We start from the raw sequence: 22,500 nt of genomic DNA on the forward strand, positions 1-22,500 counted from the left end.
GAAAAGGCAACCACGAGAAATGAAGCTGTCATTAACGTTGTGGATTCTGAAGACTTCTTTCAGCTGTTCGTCAGTAGGTTAGGTTACTATGGAGCCTTCCATAAGATTAAGGACACCGAATAACGAAACACACACACTCTTGGAGGCTAATAACAGTATTTTCAAACTACTTACTTCAGTTAGATTTTTCATGTCTAACGAACCGCAGGTTCAGTTTGGACTGAACGCAGGAGAGAACAGGACTTTGTTTTTTGAGTCTATGGGCGCCGTCAGGCCCTCGACCATCTTAATGGAGAACGTGAAGACGACTAGAAACTGCCCTCAAGGTGAGACTAGTTTTATTGTTTATATATTATATATATATATATATCTATATATATATATATATCTATATATATAGTATATATATATATATATATATATATATATAGATATATATAATTAATAGTATATATATATATTACTATATATATATATAGAGAGAGAGAGATGAGAGAGAGAGGAGAGAGAGAGCGATAGAGAGAGAGAGAGAGAGGAGAGAGAGAGAGAGAGAGTGAGTTTACATGGACGTACTATGGGCATGGGAGCGCGAGTGTATGTTATAGGCTCAGAGTGATTTCATTCTTTTTCATCTGAATTTACTCTTGTTACGTTGTGTATGGAAATTATTAATAATCTAGAAACAAACTATATTACTATCAATCTTTTCCGTTTTTTAGGTCTTCCATACTCTCTTTTGAACGGAAGTTCCCCTCGGTATAACCCAGTACTCCGTGATGGTGAATCTCGATTTGCGATCATTACCAAGAAGCAGAAAAACATCACATTAGTCCTACATAAGCAGGAAAACAGCTCTGAATTCTGCATTTGCTGGAACAAAACAGACAACAGCGTCTATCTGTCAAACACCCTGTGTGTCTCCTGCCCACTTTTGCCGACATGTGTGCCTCATTTTCTCAGTCTCGTCTACGAGAATGATCAAATCTCTAAGACACTGCAGGTGAGATGTCCTATACAACCAGGTGACGAACCCACTTACCAATTTCAATTTCCTTTCGGTATTATTTGTGTATGGTAGAATGGATTGGGCTTTAAATGACATTAGTAGCTTAAGACTTCCACCCTCATCAAGTCGTGAATGACAAAGGAAGTTACATTGGCGAAATGCATAGTGGGGAGATATTTCGCCAATGTAACTCCTGTCCTTCACTACTTGCCAAGGGTGGGAGTTAGTCCACCGAAATATATAGTCCTTATCTTTAAACCAGAGTATTTTAATGGGCTAAAAATAGGCCTAAATACATTTATACGCATGCTTTCAATGTATAAATGTGCACAGTTACTCGGTGCTTTGTTAATAGAAGTATTTCCCGTCCAACAGATCAAAGGAACGGACATTGCAATAAAAAACGCATCGCGACATCTGACATTCAAAACGGAGAAGGACGAAGGAGGAGATGTTTACGTAGTACATGACCTCAGGGAGTTTGACGCGACTTCTGGTGAGTGAAAGTATTTATACCTCTGAAATACCTTAGTCATCATTTGGGAATTGTCATTTACATTCGTTCTTATGCCACAACAAGAATTCGAGAGGATGGAGACTGCTGTTAGTAGTCCCATGTTCTGTGACGTTTTCTGAGCTCAACAATCCGAATTTGAGTCTCTTGTTTCATTTACTCGTATCATAATGATAATATTAATAATAATAAGATACCTGACAATGATTATCTGCTGTCTTTCAGCCAGACAGCCCCGGCCAAAGGGAGACTATGATTTTGAAGGACCGAGTTCAGGTAAGCCAGAGCCGAAAGAGTTTAGTACTACAGTAGATTCCTCTGGGTTGCACTTTGCAAATGATAATTTACGTATATGTAAATTATCCTGGAGAGTTTGTAGCACTTTCTTGGTTACTCTCTTTTTCTTTTTTTTCATTTGTAGCACTTTCTTGATTATTCTCTCTCTCTCTCTCTCTCTCTCTTTCTCTCTCTCTCTCTCGTCTCTCTCTCTCTCTCTCTCTCTCTCTCTCTCTCTCTCTCTCTCTCTCTCTCTGTTATCGTCTTGTTCATACGAGAAACATAGTCTAGAAAGTCAAGTCAAAAGACCAATAATTATCAACTGAATTCGACTCTTCCAGGTTACAATGAAGTCGTTCCATTATTAATCGGTATCGCTGTGATTGTCAGCCTTACCATAAAACTAATCATCTGCTTCAAGTTAACCCCCAGCTATTTCTGTCTAAAGTGCAATGTTGTATATGTAACACAATATAACACAATGGAATAACACCTAAATAGTCCCCTTTTTAAAGTATGCGACTATGAATTCCAGAGACAGCCTTGCAGAAACGAAGCTCCCAGCCACGCCTTGAAACAGGAATTTGTTAAAGTGTAAGATAAAATGAAAATATTTACTTTCAGGTATAGTAGTGTACTGGATGTGACAGCTTCGTTCTGAATGCTGCAATACTGAAGTCAAGAGGGTTGATCATTATTCCAGGAACTTTGGGGAACTCTGGTTATTGTTTTCGAGTTTGATTATCCCGATTTTCTACGGCTTGGAATTTGTGACATCCTAAAGGCTTCGTGTGCCTACTGGCGACGAAGATGTGGTTGGGCACCTTGCAACTGATCTATCTTCAATAAGTTTCGCTGGACTTTCACTATACTGTCCTTGAGGCATGAGTTGCATCAAATGTGTCAAATTTGGAAACTTTAGTTACGTATTTGTACTGATTGCTGTAGTAACAGTAATAAGTTACGTAGTAGTATTATAAGTGTCGATTTTTAAAATGTTTTAAAAATATATTCGAGTTGTTTGGTTTTCATATATTTTGTATTGCTTCTCATCGTATAAGTGTAGAGTATTTTAGTCTGTTATTTACCGAGGGTTTCAAATGAGTGAGCATACTTTGGTTTTTATTTATTTTGTCATGCAAAATTTGCTTGAAATTTAAAGAGTTTCTCCGTAGTAAAATCTAAGTTTGAAGAGAATGTGATTATCTAACTAGTTTTGGTTTTTACTGAAGATTGTCACTAAGTTTTCCAGTTTATTAATGATTATATTTGTTTCTCTATAATGAATTTAATTTTGGCTAAATACCTTCTAACCAGTTGATTAGTAATTTGATATCAATGGCAGACTTTTCATTACCTGAGGATCCAAAGACTTTTGTGTATCTTTACATAAATGTTAAATATCGGAAACTATTACTACTATTAAAAGTGAGTTGAGGAGAATTAAGAATTCCTGGTTTAAGTACTAATATCCCAAATATTTCAGAGGTAATGTATTAAAGGAAATTCAAAGTCTCTATCAATATACAGCAAGGCAAAAATTCTCGACATTGCAGAAACCGATGGATCTCTATATGAAACCTAAATTAAATGAAACCTACAGTACCTCGTTACAGATCATTATTGAGATTATTACAGAATTTGAAGCTGCCAGGCAGTGTGCTAGTTGTTAATACCAGGTACCTTAATAGCCTTACGGGTGAGGTGACAAAGGCAGCAGCTCTTTGTCACTTGTAGTTAAGATCTACAGTCATATATGAATGAAGATAGTAAATATAAGAGCTACTGAAAATAGATAAGCTAATTTACTGGGCTAAATTTTCAGCCTCTAGTTTCACTGTCCTAATTTGTGTTTAATCACTAGTTTATCAAGTCTAGTTGGTCTTCATGAACATAGCTGTGTAAAATATAAGTGTTTGAACATGCGCAAAGCTATATTACGGTTTATACTTAAAACTGAGTGTGCCAATGCTAGTATTGAGGTTGACGCAAATGATCTTTTTCTTTTTTCAATGAAGATTAGAAGGGAGGTGGATTACCTGGGTCTGTTAATGTCTCTTATATGGTTTAGAAAGAAAAGAGTGTTTTGTCTCCTAAGACTATTAGCCTCTCGCAGGGAATTCCTCCTTGAGGCAACTTTGAACCGGAAACAATGATTCCTATTCAATATATCTCCACAAGGACAATTTAGATTAGAATTGAAAGGATTCGCAACGTGAGGTGCAAATCCCAACTTTTGAGATTTCGAAACTAGCAACTTTTCTACTTCATTTGCTAATTTTTGGATCGAAATGACAAAGTTAGTTCTTATGGGAATCGATTAACGCCTTTAGTGCATTCATGCTCTTGAAGAGTAGTTCGTCCTTTGCCCTTAATTGCTTGTTAAAGCCTCCGTGAATTTGGCAATCCTGCCTCCTCTCCGGACAAGGAGGAGCAGTAGCCATTGTTTCGCTACCAGAACGAAGGAAGAACTTGTTCCCTTTGTTGAAAACTGTTGTTCACGTTCTTCAAAAGTGCCCTTATTAAGTTTCAGTATAAGATACATATAGAGCTTCCTTAATAATAATCATATATATCGATGCAGGATTTATGCTAAAAGAAGGTACCAGTTTCGTCTTCAAGCAACCAAACGTCATCCAAGTATTGTCATAGCACTCGACAGATGTCTTTAGCGTACATACAATCCTGAGAAAGCATTTAGCCTATATACTTGATAAAAAAGATATCTTGTATTTGGTATTCCTGGCACGTAGTGCCCTTTATTTAGTATTAATAGCAAGCAGAAATCTTCTTTGTATTACTAGTAACGATTTTTGTTACGTATTTTATATCTATCTACAGAGTGATTTTTATTAAATTGATATATGATATTAAGGCACGAGGCGGGCGTGATTACTACAGTCAGCCATTAAACTTCCTTACGTGTTCTATTAAGGTAGAAAAATTGTCTTCATAGAAAATGGTATTTTGGGATATTTGAGAACTAAGAAAAAATAACTTCTCTCTCACTCTCTTATTATTATTATTATTATTATTATTATTATTATTATTATTATTATTATTATTATTATTATTATGGGTAGTTTATCGTTTACCGGGCCAGTTTCCCGGGCCGCACGCCACCCAAATCCATCCGCCACGGTAACTAGTCCCTACGACCCCGACCTCTCACGACCTAAACACTCGAAACATGGCGCGAACATTTAAAAAAGGCAATGGGTCTTCTATAACACCCCGCCCAGCCCCCATTGCTTACGCTAATGTCATTCCCGTTACGATACCAGTGTCATTATTGTACCCTGTCGATGTATGCGTATTCCGTAATTATTTACCTATATTTTTGCGAACCAATTTCCAATTTCCCGGGCCGCACACCAACCAAACAAACATGGCGGCTCCTCCGCGCCGCGAATTTTCAAAACTGTATTCTCTAAAAACCCCCATTGCCTTTGATTCTGCGAATTCCGTTACGATACCGCACTTTATTCACATGCTTGACACTGTTAGGCCTATTCCGTCATTATTTACCTACAGTTTTGGGAGCCAATTACCAATTTCCCGGGCCGCACAACACCCAAATCCAACCGCCGCCCTAAGTAGTCCCGGCGACCCAGCATGGCCTTTATCACCTGGGCCGACCCCGCGAGTTTTCAAAGCAGTCAACATGGCGCATCCCGTAGCAACGCATCCGTCTCTCGCTGCTTTTTTGAGTGAAAGCCCTGTTACTTTTGGTGTGCTATATATGTTATGCCAAGATGTTGATGTACTACGTACATATCTTTACAAAAGCGGACTGTTGGGCGATTTTAGTGGTACGTGCGACAAGTGTAAAGTGGGAACCGTGAGCCTCGTTAAAGAGGAAGATAGTTTCGTGTGGCGCTGCAACTTCCGCACGTGTCGTAAAAGAACAACTATACGGAACGGCTCTTTCTTCTCCCGCTCACACCTGGATTTCGGCACTATCCTACAATTAATTTATGGCTGGATCCACGAGCTACCACAGTCATTTATGAAAATGACTCTCCATATCGGTTCACCGAACACCATGGTGGACTGGTATAATTTCTGCCGGGAAGTCTGTATCGACATTTTGGTCCAGGACAATCGCAAAATCGGTGGACCCGGCCACATTGTTGAAATTGACGAGTCAAAGTTTGGCAAACGCAAATTCAACAAAGGTCGGCGTGTTGATGGTTGTTGGGTTTTAGGTGGAATAGACCGCGAAACAAAGGACACGTTTTTCCAAATCGTTCAGGACCGATCGGCCGAAACCATGCTTCCCATCCTCATTGAAAATATTCATCCAGATTCAATCATTATTTCAGACTGTTGGAAATCATACACTACACTCAGTCAGCACTTTAAAGAACACTTAAATATCAATCACTCGTTACACTTTGTCGATCCAACCGACAAAAACATACACACCAACACTATCGAATCTACATGGCGGGTTTTAAAAAGAAACGTTTTGCCGCGGAGTGGTACGGTGAGAACACTGTACCCTTCTTATTTCTCAATGTACTGTATTAAAAAACGTTACTTTAACAACAGTGGTTGCCCGTTCAAAACATTCCTCGAACTCATTAAACGCACTTATCCATTAAAGAAAGCAGAGTCAACGCCAACGAAAATCCGTCCTTTGTCCCGCAGTACTCCTCAACCTCAACAAACCCGAGATTGCGGTGTTCAAACTGAAATGCCTATGCTAGACGCCCCGGCCCCAGTCAAAAGGCCCAGAATCGCCCAACCAGAATTCTCCGACTCTGACATGGAAGATTTCCGATTGTAAGGTAAGTGCAATAATGTATCTAGGGTAGTTTAATGGTACTTTAAAATGGTGGATTGTCCGCGGTTAGACTGGCCAGCCACTCGGTTAGGCGGGCCAGTCGCTCGCAGGTGGTGGATTGTCCGCGGTTAGTCTGGCTAGCCACGCGGTTAGGTTGGTCGGCCCACTGTAATCCCTGTGGTTAGCGCGCGCAGCGCTATATTACCGCTTGCCAGAACATGTCGAGCCTGCCAAGAATCTTTAAAAAAAGCGGATAAGGCGCGTAGCGCCGTTCCGCCACGGCCTTACTGACAACACGGCCTTACTGACAACACACATAAATCGTTTCCCGTTTGGAGAGTAAAATATGGGGTAGTTTAATGGTACTTTAAAATGGTGGATTGTCCGCGGTTAGACTGGCCAGCCACGCGGTTAGGTCGGTTAGGCTGGCCAGTCGCTCGCAGGTGGTGGATTGTCCGCGGTTAGGTTGGTCGGCCCACTGTAATCCCTGTGGTTAGCGCGCGCAGCGCTATATTACCGCCTGCCAGAACATGTCGTGCCTGCCAAGAATCTTTAAAAAAAGCGGATAAGGCGCGTAGCGCCGTTCCGCCACGGCCTTACTGACAACACGGCCTTACTGACAACACACATAAATCGTTTCCCGTTTGGAGAGTAAAATATGTAAGTACGTAGTCCTAAATTTGGGTAAGCAGTAGGCTACCATAACCCACATCGCGTTTGCAGAGTAAGGGGTCAATATTTTAAAATACGTTTGCAGGCCCAATTTGGGTCGGTAGTAGGCTAGCATTGTCCGCAGAGCGGTTGCAGAGTAAGGGGTCAATATTTTCAAATACGTTTGCAGGCCCAATTTGGGTCGGTAGTAGGCTAGCATTGCCCGCAGAGCGGTTGCAGAGTAAGAGGTCAACCTACTGTTAAATTTTACGTTTTTTCCCTCCCACAACCACCGTCTGTGCGTCCCCCCACCCACACCACCCGGTTCCCAATACGGTCCCCCATTACCGTTTATATAAAGTTTCCGGTGGTCAACGAAAACTCGTATCTGAGTTCCCCCACCCAAAAACCCCGGATTCCCAATGGGGTCCCCCTTTACCGTTTCGCTTTAACTTTCGGAACTACTTTCTTTATTATTGTTTTGGTATCGCCGCCATATTGGTTTTGGTGTTCTTCCGCCGATTTCGGTCGGCGGGCGGGAGGGCCCGGCAATGTGTAAGCGCTCCATTATTATTATTATTATTATTATTATTGTACTTAGGAAGCAGACCCTCTCTCTCTCAAGCATACTACTTTATTAAAAGTAATGGCTACTTCAGCAGCGTTACACTTGTAGAGATTCTTCTCTATTTTGCGAATAGCGGCTTTTTCCGTGCTATTTAAACAGGCTAGTAGATCGCCTATAGAGGTCATGGTCAAATACAGGGTCAAAATAGGTGTTTATATTTGTATTTTACAGATAAACTATGATACCTCTCTCTCTCTCTCTCTCTTTCTTAGAGCGAGCTTTCGTCCGGAGCTGCCAGACATCCTCGGGCTGGGAAGCTGAGGCTGGACTGATCTTGGTGCATGTTGTTGTTGGAGTATTAAGCTGGCTTTATGCCAGCACGGGCTTTAGATAATGAGCAGTGTCCGTCCTCCTTATATTCGTGGTTGACAGCAGGGGGTCTGCCCCATGCTTGTCTCCTATTGGCTGGTGGCGGTGAGTCTTCATTTTCATTGGTTGCCTGAGCCAGGTCTCAAGCCACTTTCTTCGAGCTGATGGTTGCGTTGCAGCGCCGCGGATCCTGCAGCCGTCTGGACCTCCTGAGCGGCGCTGTAACGTTGATGGGCGTTGCGCTACGCTGTGGAATGTCACGGCTAATTTGATTACCATTGGCTGCAGGAGTACCTCGTTCGGGGGCGTTGTCTTCCGTGGAGTTGTCATGATCGGTGGTGTCATTGTTGGTGGCAGGTCTTCTCATACTCGTAGGGAGGAGAAATTCTTCCTGCGTCGTATTCAGTGTAGGTTTTATTTGCTGGATGAGGAGCGCCTCCAGCAGGCGCAACCGACGGGCATCAGGGGCCTTCCCGATGATTTTCGTGTTCTTTATGATGACATCCCGGGAGATGGCCTCCTGATGTTTGGTGCGGGCGTGATTCTTGATAGCCCCCTCTTGGGCGCGGCACAAGAGTCTCTTCGACAGGTGCATGGTAGTCATACCTACGTAAGCGCCGCTGCCTGCATTCGCGGACTGAGCATGTATACTGATACACTACATGCATCTGCTTCAGGGGTTCTCGTACCTGTGGAGAGGGGTTATTTTTCATAATAAGGTCGCGCGTCCTCCGATTCTGGTAATATATGATTAAGTCGATATTCTTGGTGTCGTCAGTCGGGATACATTTTCAGAAATAATTTTCTTCATGGTAATGGGAACTCATGAAGGCTTTGTAGTACAGCTTGATATTATCCTGGGGGTGGGGCTGCGGTCTCTCACTACTGTACCATTTCTCCAGGGCTGTGCGGACTTCCTTGTTGATTAATTTATTTGATTACCTGTTATTCACAAGTACTTGGGAGGCGCGGTCGAGTTCCTGGTGAGTGTCCTGCCAGGTCAAGCAGTGGGAGAGGGCCCTCCTGACGAAGGCCCTGACGGTGGTGCTTTTGAATCTGGCGGGGCACTCGCTGTCTCCGTTGAGGCATAGTCCTAAGTTGGTCTTCTTTGTGTAAACTGAAGTACGGAGACCGTCTTCCATCTTGCTCACAAGGACGTCGAGGAAGGGGAGCAGATTGTCGGAGCTGTGTTTGACTGTGTAATTCAGCACACTGCACTGCTGAAATGCTTGACGAAGGACTTCTACCTCATCCTTGGCGTCGACTTGCACAAAGATGTCGTCAATATAACGTCCATATCTGCGGGGTTGCTGCATCCTGGCGAAGACCCGTTCCTCCATGGTGCCCATATAAAAGTTAGCGAAGAGGAATCTTAGTGGGGAGCCCATCGCCACGCTGTCCTTCTGGCAGAACATCTGGCCACGGTGGGTGGAGAAAGGGGCCTTCTTCATGCAGATCTCCAGCAGCGTACGGAGCGAGGCTTCTGGTATGTTGAGGGGCGCTGTCGACTGACTCCTGTAGACACGATCAAGGATTATATCTATGGTTTTGTCGACAGGTGCGTTCGTAAATAGGGACTCCACGTCCAGCGAGGCGATAATCCCGGTACCAGGGACGTCCTTGATGGCTTCTAAGAACTCTGCCGAAGACTGCAGGCTGTACCGATTCGGGACATAAGGGGTCAAAATTTGGTTGAGACGTTTAGCCAAGTCATACGTAGGGGCGGGTGTTTGGCTGATGATCACCCGGAGGGGGCTTCCTAGTTTGTGGGTTTTTACATTACCATATAAATAACCCAGGCTGTAGTCTCCTTGCATGAGCGGGAGGTGCACAGCATTTGTCGCAGCATTCACTGCACTGATGACTCCGTTAGCCTCCCTCTTGATGTCGTCTGTTGGGTTCCTTGTCAGGCGCTCAAACTTGCTCTTGTTAGACAAAATAGCATCCAGCTTCTCGTGATATTCGGCAGTATCAATCAAGACGAAGGCTGCTGTCTTGTCCGCGCGTTGCACCGTGATGTTCACTTTCTCCTCCAGTTCCATCGCTGCTTTCTTCATCTCCTTGGTGAGGATCCCGCTGGAGTGCGAGCCCCTCTCTGTAAGAGCTTCAGCAAGTAGGAGGGTTGAAGGGCGTCGGTAGTTCTAACGATGCTCCGGGCTTCGAGTTGCTGGATGGAGTCTAGGAGCAACTCGATTTCGAGTCTCTTGTCATGGGGCCTTGGTCTTGAAATGATGTGGCCATTAAGACCCAGCCTCAGAAGGGCGTCTTGATCGGGAGTGGGGTCGTAATCAGTAAGGTTAATGCATACCAAGAGACAGAAGGATCTTGTTCCAGAAAATCAGAAAGTGGAAAAAAGGTCTTGCAAAAGAAAAAAATGCATGGAAAGTTATAGAACTAAAAAGTAAGATAGAAAATGCAGAACAAAAGATTATACAATCAAAAGAAAATGAAAAACGGGACTTGGAAGAAAAAACCCTATTAAATATCAAGCAAAACCCCAAGCTATTATACTCATATGCGAAGAAGATGAATAAAAGAAGAATAGAAAATAGGCCCTCTGAGAATTGAAGGGAGATTAACGAATGAAAAAAAGGAAATTTAATTTGCAACATACTGCACGAATATAATAGAGAATTCACCCCTAGAATAGATAATGAAGATAATGATATAGAAGTAAGGGATGAAAATAGTGAATATTTAGCTGACATAGATATTAATGAAGCTGATATTGTGCAGGCTAGTTAATGAAATAAATGGAGCTGCTGCAGGGCCTGATGGAATTCCTGCTATTTTGTTAAAGAAAGTAGTTCATTCTATCGCAAAGCCACTTGCAATATTATTAAGACAAAGTGTAGATACAGACAAGATTTATGATGAGCACAAATTAGCATATATTACCCCTACTTTCAAAAGTGGATCAAGACTAGAGGCAAGTAATTATAGGCCTGTGAGTCTAACATCACATATTATGAAAGTGTATGAAAGGGTAATGAAGAAAAATATTATGAAACATTTAATAAAAAATAATTTGTTTAATAAAGGACAACATGGTTTCGTACCCGGAAAAAGTACACAAACCCAACTGTTAGTCCACTGTGAGAACATATTCAAAAATATGAAAAGCGGAAATGAAACAGATGTGGTTTATTTAGACTTTGCAAAAGCTTTTGATAAAGTAGACCATAATATATTAGCGAAGAAAATTAGAAAACACAATATCGTGGATAAAGTAGGAAGATGGTTAAAAGAATTTTTACACAACAGAAAACAGATAGTTATTGCAAACGACGAGAAATCGGATGAAGTCAAGGTAATATCCGGTGTGCCGCAAGGTACGGTGTTAGCTGCAATACTGTTTGTTATTATGATTGAAGACATAGACAATAATGTGAAGGATTCGGTAGTGAGTAGTTTCGCAGATGACACAAGAATAAGTAGAGAAATTACTTGTGATGAAGATAGGAACGCTCTACAAAGAGACCTTAACAAAGTATATGATTGGGCAGAGGTAAATAGGATGGTATTTAACTCTGATAAATTTGAATCAATAAATTATGGAGACAGAGAAAGAAAGCTATATGCATATAAGGGACCTAATAATGAGACCATCACAAATAAGGAAGCAGTTAAAGACCTTGGTGTGATGATGAATAGGAACATGTTATGCAATGATCAAATAGCAACTCTGTTGGCAAAATGTAAAGCAAAAATGGGAATGTTGTTACGGCACTTCAAAACAAGAAAAGCTGAACACATGATTATGCTTTATAAAACATATGTTCGTAGTCCACTTGAATATTGCAATATGATATGGTACCCACACTATCAAAAGGATATTGCACAAATAGAGAGTGTACAAAGGTCCTTTCTTTACAGCTAGAATAGAAGAAGTTAAGGACCTAGACTACTGGGAAAGACTACAATTCTTAAAATTATATAGTTCTAGAAAGGAGAAGAGAACGCTACATGATAATTCAGGCATGGAAACAGATAGAAGGAATAGCAGAAAATATCATGGAACTAAAAATATCAGAAAGAGCAAGCAGAGGTAGATTAATAGTGCCCAAAACTATACCAGGAAAAATAAGGAAAGCACACAGGACATTAATCCACTACGCACCAGCATCGATAATGCAGCGTCTATTCAATGCGTTGCCAGCTCATCTGAGGAATATATCAGGAGTGAGCGTAGATGTGTTTAAGAATAAGCTCGACAAATATCTAAACTGCATCCCAGACCATCCAAGATTGGAAGATGCAAAATATACCGGAAGATGTACTAGCAACTCTCTGGTAGACATTAGAGGTGCCTCACACTGAGGGACCTGGGGCAACCCGAACAAGATGTAAGGTCTGTAAGGTAAGGTAAGGGATGCAGAGTTTGCCGCCGTTCAGGGAGATGAGCTGGCGCAGGGCATTTCTCATCCGCTGCTTCATGTCATCCTCCTGAAGGTGGACGAGGCATCTCTCGATGTTCCCAGGGTACGTTGGTTCCTCTCCTGTGGGGTTGTCTTCATCAGTGGGTGTGTCTCATTCAGGATTTTCAAATTCGGTGTCATCCAGTCCATGACTATCTTCCTCTCGAAGGGCACCAGGACGTGCTGCTATAGGTTCCTCGCCTACTCCACTGGTGCCGGGGCTGCTTCTCACTCTCTCCCACTCCTGCCGCATTCTCTTGGTCTCGTTCTGGAGGGCACGCAGTTCAGTAGTCTTGATCGCTATTTAACCGCTTTGACAGAGAACTTCTATCAGAAGTCTTCATCAAGGGACAGAGCTTACTTGAAGGAAGTGTTCCTTCTTTCTGCAGAGCCGGTCTTCTAGATTATTGAAACGATTGACCAGAAGGAAGATATCTGCTAGAATAGGTCTAGATATCCGACTATTTGCCCGCTTTGACAGAGAACTTCTATAAGAAGTCTTCATCAAGGGACAGAGCATACTTGAAGGAAGAGTTCCTTCTTTCTGCAGAGTCGGTCTTCTAGATTATTCCAACTGATTGACCAGAAGGAAGACATCTGCTAGAATAGGTCTAGATATCCGACTATTTGCCCGCTTTGACAGAGAACTTCTATTAGAAGTCTTCATTAAGGGACAGAGCATACTCAAAGGAAGAGTTCCTTCTTTCTGCAGAGCCGGTCTTCTAGATTATTCCAACTGATTGACCAGAAGGAAGACATCTGCTAGAATAGGTCTAGATATCCGACTATTTGCCCGCTTTGACAGAGAACTTCTAATAGAAATCTTCATCAAGGGACAGAGCATACTCAAAGGAAGAGTTCCTTCTTTCTGCAGAGCCGGTCTTCTAGATTATTCCAACTGATTGACCAGAAGGAAGACATCTGCTAGAATAGGTCTAGATATCCGACTATTTGCCCGCTCAGATGGAGAACTTCTATTAGAAGTCTTCATCAAGGGACAGAGCATACTTGAAGGAAGGGTTCCTTCTTTCTGCAGAGCCGGTCTTCTAGATTATTCCAACTGATTGACCAGAAGGAAGATATCTGCTAGAATAGGTCTAGATATCCGACTATTTGCCCGCTTTGACAGAGAACTTCTATTAGAAGTCTTCATCAAGGGACAGAGCATACTTGAAGGAAGGGTTCCTTCTTTCTGCAGAGCCGGTCTTCTAGATTATTCCAACTGATTGACCAGAAGGAAGGTATCTGCTAGAATAGGTCTAGATATCCGACTATTTGCCTGCTTTGACAGAGAACTTCTATTAGAAGTCTTCATCAAGGGACAGAGCATACTCAAAGGAAGAGTTCCTTCTTTCTGCAGAGCCGGTCTTCTAGATTATTCTAACTGATTGACCAGAAGGAAGATATCTGCTAGAATAGGTCTAGATATCCGACTATTTGCCCGCTTTGAACAAGACCTTCCCTTTAGAAGTTCTTCATTCAGGGAAGTCTTCATCAGAAGTTCCTTCGAATCAAGGGATAGAGCATACTCAAAGGAAGAGTCTTTCTTTCTGCAGAGCCGGTCTTCTAGATTATTCCAACTGATTGAACCAAGAAGGAAAAGGATATTCCGCCAGGGAATAGGTCCAAAGATTTTATTCCGAATATTTGCCCGGCTTTGGACCAGAAAGAACTTTTCTATTAGAAGTTTCATCAAGGGACAGAGCATAACTTGGAAGGAAGGGTTTCCTTCTTGTGCCAAAGCGGGTCTTCTAGATTATTCCAACTGATTGACCAGAAGGAAGATTGTATGGCTATAAATAGGTCTTGGCCCTTTACGACTTATTTGCCCGCTTTGGGAAGAGAACCTTTCTTGTTGAAGTTCATTCATCCAAGGGACCAAGAAGAAGATACTCAAAGGAAGGAGTTCCTTCTTCTTGCAGAAGCCGCGTACTTCTAGGGGATTATTCCAAACCTTGATGACTAGAAGGAAGGAATATCTGCTAGAATAGGTCTAGATATCGACTTATTTGCCCGCTTTGACAAGAACTTCTAATTTAGAAGGCCTCATCAAGGGAGAAGAAGCATAACTTGGAAGAGGGTTCCTTCTTCTTGCAAAGGCCGGTCTTAGGAATATTCAAACTTGATTGAACCAGAAGGAAGATTATTCTATAATAGGTCTGGATATCCGCTATTTGCCCGCTTGACAGAGGAACTTTCTATTAAGAAGTCCTTCATCAAGGGACAGAGGCATAACTTGAGGAAGTGTTCTTTTTCTTTTCTGCCAAGAGGCCGGTCTTTCATAGGATTATTCGAAACTGATTGACCAGAAGAAGGAATACTGCTAGGAATTAGGTCTAGAAATTTTAATCCGAACCTATTTGAAGCCCGCCTTTGACAGAGAAAACTTCTTATTAAGAAGCCTTCATCCAAGGGACAAGCATACTTGAAGGAAGGGTTCCTTCTTTCTGCAAAGCCGGTCTTCTAGATTTATTCCAAATGATTGACCGAAGGAAGATCTGCCAGAATAGGTATAGTACCGAATTATTTGCCCGCTTTGACAGGAACTTCTATTAGGAAGCCTTCATCAAGGGACCAGAGCATACTTGAAGGAGGGTTCCTCTTCTGCAAGCCGTCTTCTTAGAATTTAAAATTATTCCAACTGATGACCAGAAGGAAGATATCTGCTTTATAATAGGTCTGGAATATCGACTATTTGACCGCTTTTGAAGAGAACTTATAGTAGAGTCTTCATTCAAGGGACCAGAGCATTACTCAAAGGAAAGAGTTCCCCTTCTTTCTGCAGGAGCCGGGTCTTCGAGATTATTCCAAATGATGACTAGGAAGAGATATCTTGCTAAGGAATAGGGTTCCTTAGATATCCGACTTTTAGTTGCACGTCTTTGGACAAGGAACCTTCTATAGGAAGCTCATTCAAGGGATAAGAGCATTACTTCCAAGGAAGAGTTCTTTCTTTCTGCAGAGCCGGTTCTTACTAGATTATTCCAAATGAAATCTGGAACCAGAAGGAAGATATGCCAGAATAGTTCTAGATAATCCGAAATATTTGGCCCGCTTGACAGAGAGCTTCGCTATAAGAAGTCTTCAGCCAAGGGACAGAGCATACTTTGAAGGAAATGTTCCCTCTTTCTGCAGAGCCGGTTCTTCTAGATTATTCCAACCGACTGACCAGAAGAAGTATCCTTGCTAGATAGAAGTCTTAGATATACGACATTTGCCCGCTTTGAACAGGGCGAACTTCTATTAGAAGCCCTTCATCAAGGACAGAGCATACTTGAAAGGAAGGGTCTTCTTTCTGCAAAGCCGGTTCCTTCTTTAGATTATTCAATGATTGACCAGAAAGGAAGATATCCTGGCACATTTAGGTCTGGATATCGATTATTTGCCCGCTTTGAACAGAGAACTCTATTAGAAGTTCTTCATCAAGGACAGAGCATACTCAAAGGCAAGGAAGTTCCTTATTTCATTGCAGAGCCGGTTTTTCTAGAAATTATTACCACTGATTGACTAGAAGGAGATATCTGCTAAGAATAAGGTCTAGATATCTGACTATTTGCCCGCTTTGACAGAGAACTTCTATTAGAAGTCTTCATCAAGAAATAGAGCATACTCAAAGGAAGAGTTCTTTCTTTCTGCAGAGCCGGTGTTCTAGATTATTCCAACTGATTGACCTGAAGGAAGATATCTGCCAGAATGGTCTATGATATCCGACTATTTGCCCGCTTTGACAGAGAACTTCTATAAGAAGTCTTCATCAAGGACAGAGCATCTTGAAGGAAGGGTTCCTTCTTTCTGCAGAGACTGTACGTCTAGATTATTCCAACTGATTGACCAGAAGGAAAGAATATCTGCTAAGAAATAGGAATAGATATCCGCACTATTTCCCGCTTTGGGGACAGAGAACTTCTATTAGAAGTCTTCAATCAAGGGAACAGAGCTACCTCAAAGTAAGAGTTCCTTCTTTCTTCTGCGAGCCTTCTTCTAATATTATTCCAACTGATTGACTAGAGGGAAGTTCTGCTAGATAGGTCTAGATTTCCTACTATTTGCCCACTTTGATTGACCTGAAGTAAGATATCTGCCAGAATAGGAGTCTAGATATATCCATATTGCCCGCTTTGACAGAGAACTTCTTATAAGAAGTCTTCATCCAGGGACAGAGATACTTGAAGGAAGGGTTCCTTCTTTCTGCAGAGACGGGCGTCTAGATTATTCCAACTGATTGACCAGAAGCAAGATATCCTGCTAGAATAGGAATAGATATCCGACTATTTGCCCGCTTTGACAGAGAACTTCTATTAGAAGTCTTCATCAAGGGACAGAGCATACTCAAAGTAAGAGTTCCTTCTTTCTGCAGAGCCGGTCTTCTAGATTATTCCAACTGATTGACTAGAAGGAAGATATCTGCTAGAATAGGTCTAGATATCCGACTATTTGCCCACTTTGACAGAGAACTTCTATTAGAAGTCTTCATCAAGGGACAGAGCATACTTGAAGGAAGGGTTCCTTCTTTCTGCAGAGCCGGTCTTCTAGATTATTCCACTGATTGACAGAAGAAAGATATCTGCTAGAATGGAGGTCTAGATATCGACTATTTGCCCGCTTTGACAGAGAACTTCTATTAGAAGTCTTCATCAAGGGACAGAGCATACTTGAAGGAAGGGTTCCTTCTTTCTTTAGAGACGGTCTTCTAGATTATTCCAACTGATTGACCAGAAGGAAGATATCTGCTAGAATAGGTCTAGATATCCGACTATTTGCCCGTTTGACAGAGAACTTCTATTAGAAGCCTTCATCAAGGGACAGAGCATACTTGAAGGAAGGGTTCCTTCTTTCTGCAGAGCCGGTCTTCTAGATTATTCCAACTGATTGACCAGAAGGAAGATATCTGCTAGAATAGGTCTAGATATCCGACTATTTGCCCGCTTTGACAGAGAACTTCTATTAGAAGTCTTCATCAAGGGACAGAGCATACTTGATGGAAGGGTTCCTTCTTTCTGCAGAGACGGTCTTCTAGATTATTCCAACTGATTGACCAGAAGGAAGATATCTGCTAGAATAGGTCTAGATATCCGACTATTTGCCCGCTTTGACAGAGAACTTCTATTAGAAGTCTTCACCAAGGGACAGAGCATACTCAAAGGAAGTATTCCTTCTTTCTGCAGAGCCGGTCTTCTAGATTATTCCAACTGATTGACCAGAAGGAAGACATCTGCTAGAATAGGTCTAGATATCCGACTATTTGCCCGTTTGACAGAGAACTTCTATTAGAAGTCTTCACCAAGGGACAGAGCATACTCAAAGGAAGTATTCCTTCTTTCTGCAGAGCCGGTCTTCTAGATTATTCCAACTGATTGACCAGAAGGAAGACATCTGCTAGAATAGGTCTAGATATCCGAATATTTGCCCGTTTGACAGAGAACTTCTATTAGAAGCCTTCATCAAGGGACAGAGCATACTTGAAGGAAGGGTTCCTTCTTTCTGCAGAGCCGGTCTTCTAGATTATTCCAACTGATTGACCAGAAGGAAGATATCTGCTAGAATAGGTCTAGATATCCGACTATTTGCCCACTTTGACAGAGAACTTCTATTAGAAGTCTTCATCAAGGGACAGAGCATACTTGAAGGAAGGGTTCCTTCTTTCTGCAGAGACGGTCTTCTAGATTATTCCAACTTATTTACCAGAAGGAAGATATCTGCTAGAATAGGTCTAGATATCCGACTATTTGCCCGCTTTGACAGAGAACTTCTATTAGAAGTCTTCATCAAGGGACAGAGCATACTCAAAGGAAGAGTTCCTTCTTTCTGCAGAGCCGGTCTTCTAGATTATTCCAACTGATTGACCAGAAGGAAGATATCTGCTAGAATAGGTTTAGATATCCGACTATTTGCCCGCGTTGACAGAGAACTTCTATTAGAAGTCTTCAGCAAGGGACAGACATACTTGAAGGAAGGGTTCCTTCTTTCTGCAGAGCCGGTCTTCTAGATTATTCCAACTGATTGACCAGAAGGAAGACATCTGCTAGAATAGGTCTAGATATCCGACTATTTGCCCGTTTGACAGAGAACTTCAATAAGAAGTCTTCATCAAGGGACAGAGCATACTCAAAGGAAGGGTTCTTTCTTTCTGCAGAGCCGGTCTTCTAGATTATTCTAACTGATTGACCAGAAGGAAGATATCTGCTAGAATAGGTCTAGATATCCGACTATTTGCCTGCTTTGACAGAGAATTTCTATTAGAAGTCTTCATCAAGGGACAGAGCATACTTGAAGGAAGGGTTCCTTCTTTCTGCAGAGACGGTCTTCTAGATTATTCCAACTGATTGACCAGAAGGAAGATATCTGCTAGAATAGGTCTAGATATCCGACTATTTGCCCGCTTTGACAGAGAACTTCTATTAGAAGTCTTCATCAAGGGACAAAGCATACTCAAAGGAAGAGTTCCTTCTTTCTGCAGAGCTGGTCTTCTAGATTATTCCAACTGATTGACCAGAAGGAAGATATCTGCTAGAATAGGTCTAGATATCCGACTATTTGCCCGCTTTGACAGAGAACTTCTATTAGAAGTCTTCATCAAGGGACAGAGCATACTCAAAGGAAGAGTTCCTTCTTTCTGCAGAGCCGGTCTTCTAGATTATTCCAACTGATTGACCAGAAGGAAGATATCTGCTAGAATAGGTCTAGATATCCGACTATTTGCCCGCTTTGACAGAGAACTTCTAATAGAAATCTTCATCAAGGGACAGAGCATACTCAAAGGAAGAGTTCCTTCTTTCTGCAGAGCCGGTCTTCTAGATTATTCCAACTGATTGACCAGAAGGAAGACATCTGCTAGAATAGGTCTAGATATCCGACTATTTGCCCGCTTTGACAGAGAACTTCTATTAGAAGTCTTCATCAAGGGACAGAGCATACTTGAAGGAAGAGTTCCTTCTTTCTGCAGAGCCGGTCTTCTAGATTATTCCAACTGATTGACCAGAAGGAAGATATCTGCTAGAATAGGTCTAGATATCCGACTATTTGCCCGCTTTGACAGAGAACTTGTATTAGAAGTCTTCATCAAGGGACAGAGCATACTTGAAGGAAGGGTTCCTTCTTTCTGCAAAGCCGGTCTTCTAGTTATTCCATGATTGACCAGAAGGAACGGTATCTGCTAGATGTCTAGATATCCGACTATTGCCCGTCTTTGACAGAGAACTTCTATTAGAAGTCTTCATCAAGGGACAGAGCATACTTGAAGGAAGGGTTCCTTCTTTCTGCAAAGCCGGTCTTCTAGATTATTCCAACTGATTGACCAGAAGGAAGGTATCTGCTAGAATAGGTCTAGATATCCGACTATTTGCCCGCTTTGACAGAGAACTTCTATAAGAAGTCTTCATCAAGGGACAGAGCATACTCAAAGAAGAGTTCCTTTCTGCAGAGCCGGTCTTCTAGATTATTCTAACTGATTGACCAGAAGGAAGATATCTGCTAGAATAGGTCTAGATACCGACTATTTGCCCGCTTTGACAGAGAACTCTATAAGAAGCTTCATCAAGGGACAGAGCTACTCAAAGGAAGAGTACCTTCTTTCTGCAGAGCCGGTCTTCTAGATTATTCCAACTGATGACCAGAAGGAAGGTATCTGATAGAATAGGTCTAGATATCCGACTATTTGCCCGCTTTGACAGAGAACTTGATTAGAAGTCTTCATCAAGGGACAGAGCATACTCAAAGGAAGAGTTCCTTTTTTCTGCAGAGCCGGTCTTCTAGATTATTCCAACTGATTGACCAGAAGGAAGATATCTGCTAGAATAGGTCTAGATATCCGACTATTTGCCCACTTTGACAGAGAACTTCTATTAGAAGTTTTCATCAAGGGACAGAGCATACTTGAAGGAAGGGTTCCTTCTTTCTGCAGAGCCGGTCTTCTAGATTATTCCAACTGATTGTTCAGAAGGAAGATATCTGCTAGAATAGGTCTAGATATCCGACTATTTGCCCGCTTTGACAGAGAACTTCTATTAGAAGTCTTCATCAAGGGACAGAGCATACTCAAAGGAAGAGTTCCTTCTTTCTGCAAAGCCGGTCTTCTAGATTATTCCAACAGAATTATCTCCTGGTTTCCTTCTGGTATCCTTCTGGTGTCCCTCTGGTCTCCCTCTGGTGTCCTTCTGGTGTCCTTCTGGTGTCCTTCTGGTGTCCTTTTGGAGGCTTTAGTCCCTCTGTTGTCCTGGTGTCCTTCTGTGTTCCTTCTGGTTCCCTTTTGTAGGTTTATATAGTCCCTACCTGTTGTCCTGGTGTCCGTCTGGTGTCCCTCTGGGTGTCTTCTGGTGTCCTTCTTGTGTCCCTCTGTTGGAAGCCTGCTTGTGTCCTTCTGATATCCCTTTATTGCCATTCTAGTGTCTTTCTGGCTTTGCTCTGGATGCCTTCTCTTATTGGGAGACTCCTTGGTCCGTTGACTCTCAGTGAGAAAGTTCCTCCGCCTGACGAGAGGGGGGGATCTCGCCAGCCGTTGACTCTCTCAGAGAGAGTTCGTCTGTGCGCCGAACAGCCGTAGACTCTCGTTGGGAGTGCTTCTAATCCTCCTGCCTCTGAGCAGCCGTTGACTCTAGCCAGTGAGAGTTCCTCCGCCTGACGAGTTGGGGGAAACTTGCCAGCCGTTGACTCCCACAGGGAGAGTTCGTCCGCCTGCCAGAGGTGGGAAGAGTACATCCATCGATACTTTTGAGTCATCTTCCTGTGAGTCACTCCCAAAAGACTTTAATCTTTTGGAGGTGGTTTTCTTGGCGGTGCAGGTCTTTCACCTGCAGGGCGTGGGACTCCGGAAGGTACAAATCCTTCACCTGCAGGGCGTGGGACTCTGGCAGGGAAAGTTCCTTCACCTGGAGGGCGTGGGACTCTGGGAGGATATCCTTCACCTGGAGGGCGTGGGACTCTGAAAGGATATCCTTCACCTGGAGGGCGTGGGACTCCGGGAGGATATCCTTCACCTGGAGGGCGTGGGACTCCGGGAGGAATTCCTTCACCTGGAGGGCGTGGGACAACTGGAGGGCGTGGGACTACTGGAGGATATCCTTCACCTGGAGGGCGTGGGACTACTGGAGGGCGTGGGACTCCGGGAGGATATCCTTCACCTGGAGGGCGTGGGACTACTGGAGGGCGTGGGACTCCGGGAGGATATCCTTCACCTGGAGGGTGTGGGATTCTGGCAGGAACACGTACTTCACCTGGAGGGCCTGGAACAGGAAGCCCATATCCAGGGTCAGGCGCTCTTTGATATTGACTTGGCAGATCTCCAAGTCCTTGGGGTCCATAGAGCAAATCCTGCATATCGTAAGCATTTGGAGGAACTGCATCTGGAGGAACTGCGGGTGGCTCAGGAGTCGGAGTGTTGCCCTTCTTCTTGCCCTTCTTCTTTTCCTTCTTTTTCCTCTTCTTTTCCTCCTTTTCCTGCTTCTTTTTCTCCTTCTCTTCCTTCTTCTGCTGCTTCTTCTGCTGCCTTTTTTCCCAGCGATCGGAGCACTTCTCAACCAAGTCCCACAAAGCGTGTATGGATTGTATGCCCGCCAGAATTTTTCTGATGAACAGAAGGACCTTTCTTTTTTCGGACAGAGTCAATTCATCTGATTTAGTCATATTCCACTCCCACGCCATTTCCCACTCTCCCGATTCTCTTGATTGCGTTGATCCTGTGGACTCGTCATCCTCTTGCCAGCATACGTCGTCAACATCGGTTTCAAGTTCTTCCAGTTCTTCTTCGCTTGTCTTGCGAGCTGTGCTGACCTCGACTTTTAGGTCAACAGATTCCTCAGGAGAGCCACTCGCTTCATCAGTTCCAAGACTGGAGACTGTCTTCCTTCCGAAATCTTCCTTTTGAGGGTGTGAGACCTCTTCCTCCTTCGCGGTCCTTCCTTCTGTTTGAGAGAG

General features: G+C 42.9%; 2 protein-coding genes and 1 long non-coding RNA gene across 3 annotated transcripts in view; 1 reads left to right on the forward strand and 2 right to left on the reverse strand.

Annotated features, from left to right (window-relative positions):
* Window positions 1-42: 42 nt before the first annotated feature.
* LOC135199134 (uncharacterized) lies at window positions 43-1,798 on the forward strand. Its single transcript, XR_010310913.1, has 4 exons — window positions 43-326; window positions 720-1,000; window positions 1,382-1,502; window positions 1,746-1,798. It is a non-coding gene; the product is annotated as an uncharacterized LOC135199134 (long non-coding RNA).
* A 6,517-nt stretch (window positions 1,799-8,315) lies between these two features.
* Window positions 8,316-10,215, reverse strand: LOC135198973 (uncharacterized). Its single transcript, XM_064226893.1, has 2 exons — window positions 9,502-10,215; window positions 8,316-8,420 (listed from the first exon to the last, which is right to left on the reverse strand). The coding sequence occupies exons 1-2, from the start codon at window positions 10,213-10,215 to the stop codon at window positions 8,316-8,318; spliced, it is 819 nt and encodes a 272-aa protein (XP_064082963.1).
* Window positions 10,216-21,333: 11,118 nt separating this feature from the next.
* Window positions 21,334-22,500, reverse strand: part of LOC135198974 (trichohyalin-like) — a 1,797-nt gene continuing 630 nt past the window's right edge. The window contains exon 1 of the mRNA XM_064226894.1: window positions 21,334-22,500. This exon is cut by the window's right edge and continues 630 nt beyond it. Coding sequence (XP_064082964.1) covers window positions 21,334-22,500 — 1,167 coding nt within the window.

Source organism: Macrobrachium nipponense, chromosome 25, assembly GCF_015104395.2.
Source record: "Macrobrachium nipponense isolate FS-2020 chromosome 25, ASM1510439v2, whole genome shotgun sequence".
Classification (NCBI taxonomy): Eukaryota; Metazoa; Arthropoda; class Malacostraca; order Decapoda; family Palaemonidae; genus Macrobrachium; species Macrobrachium nipponense.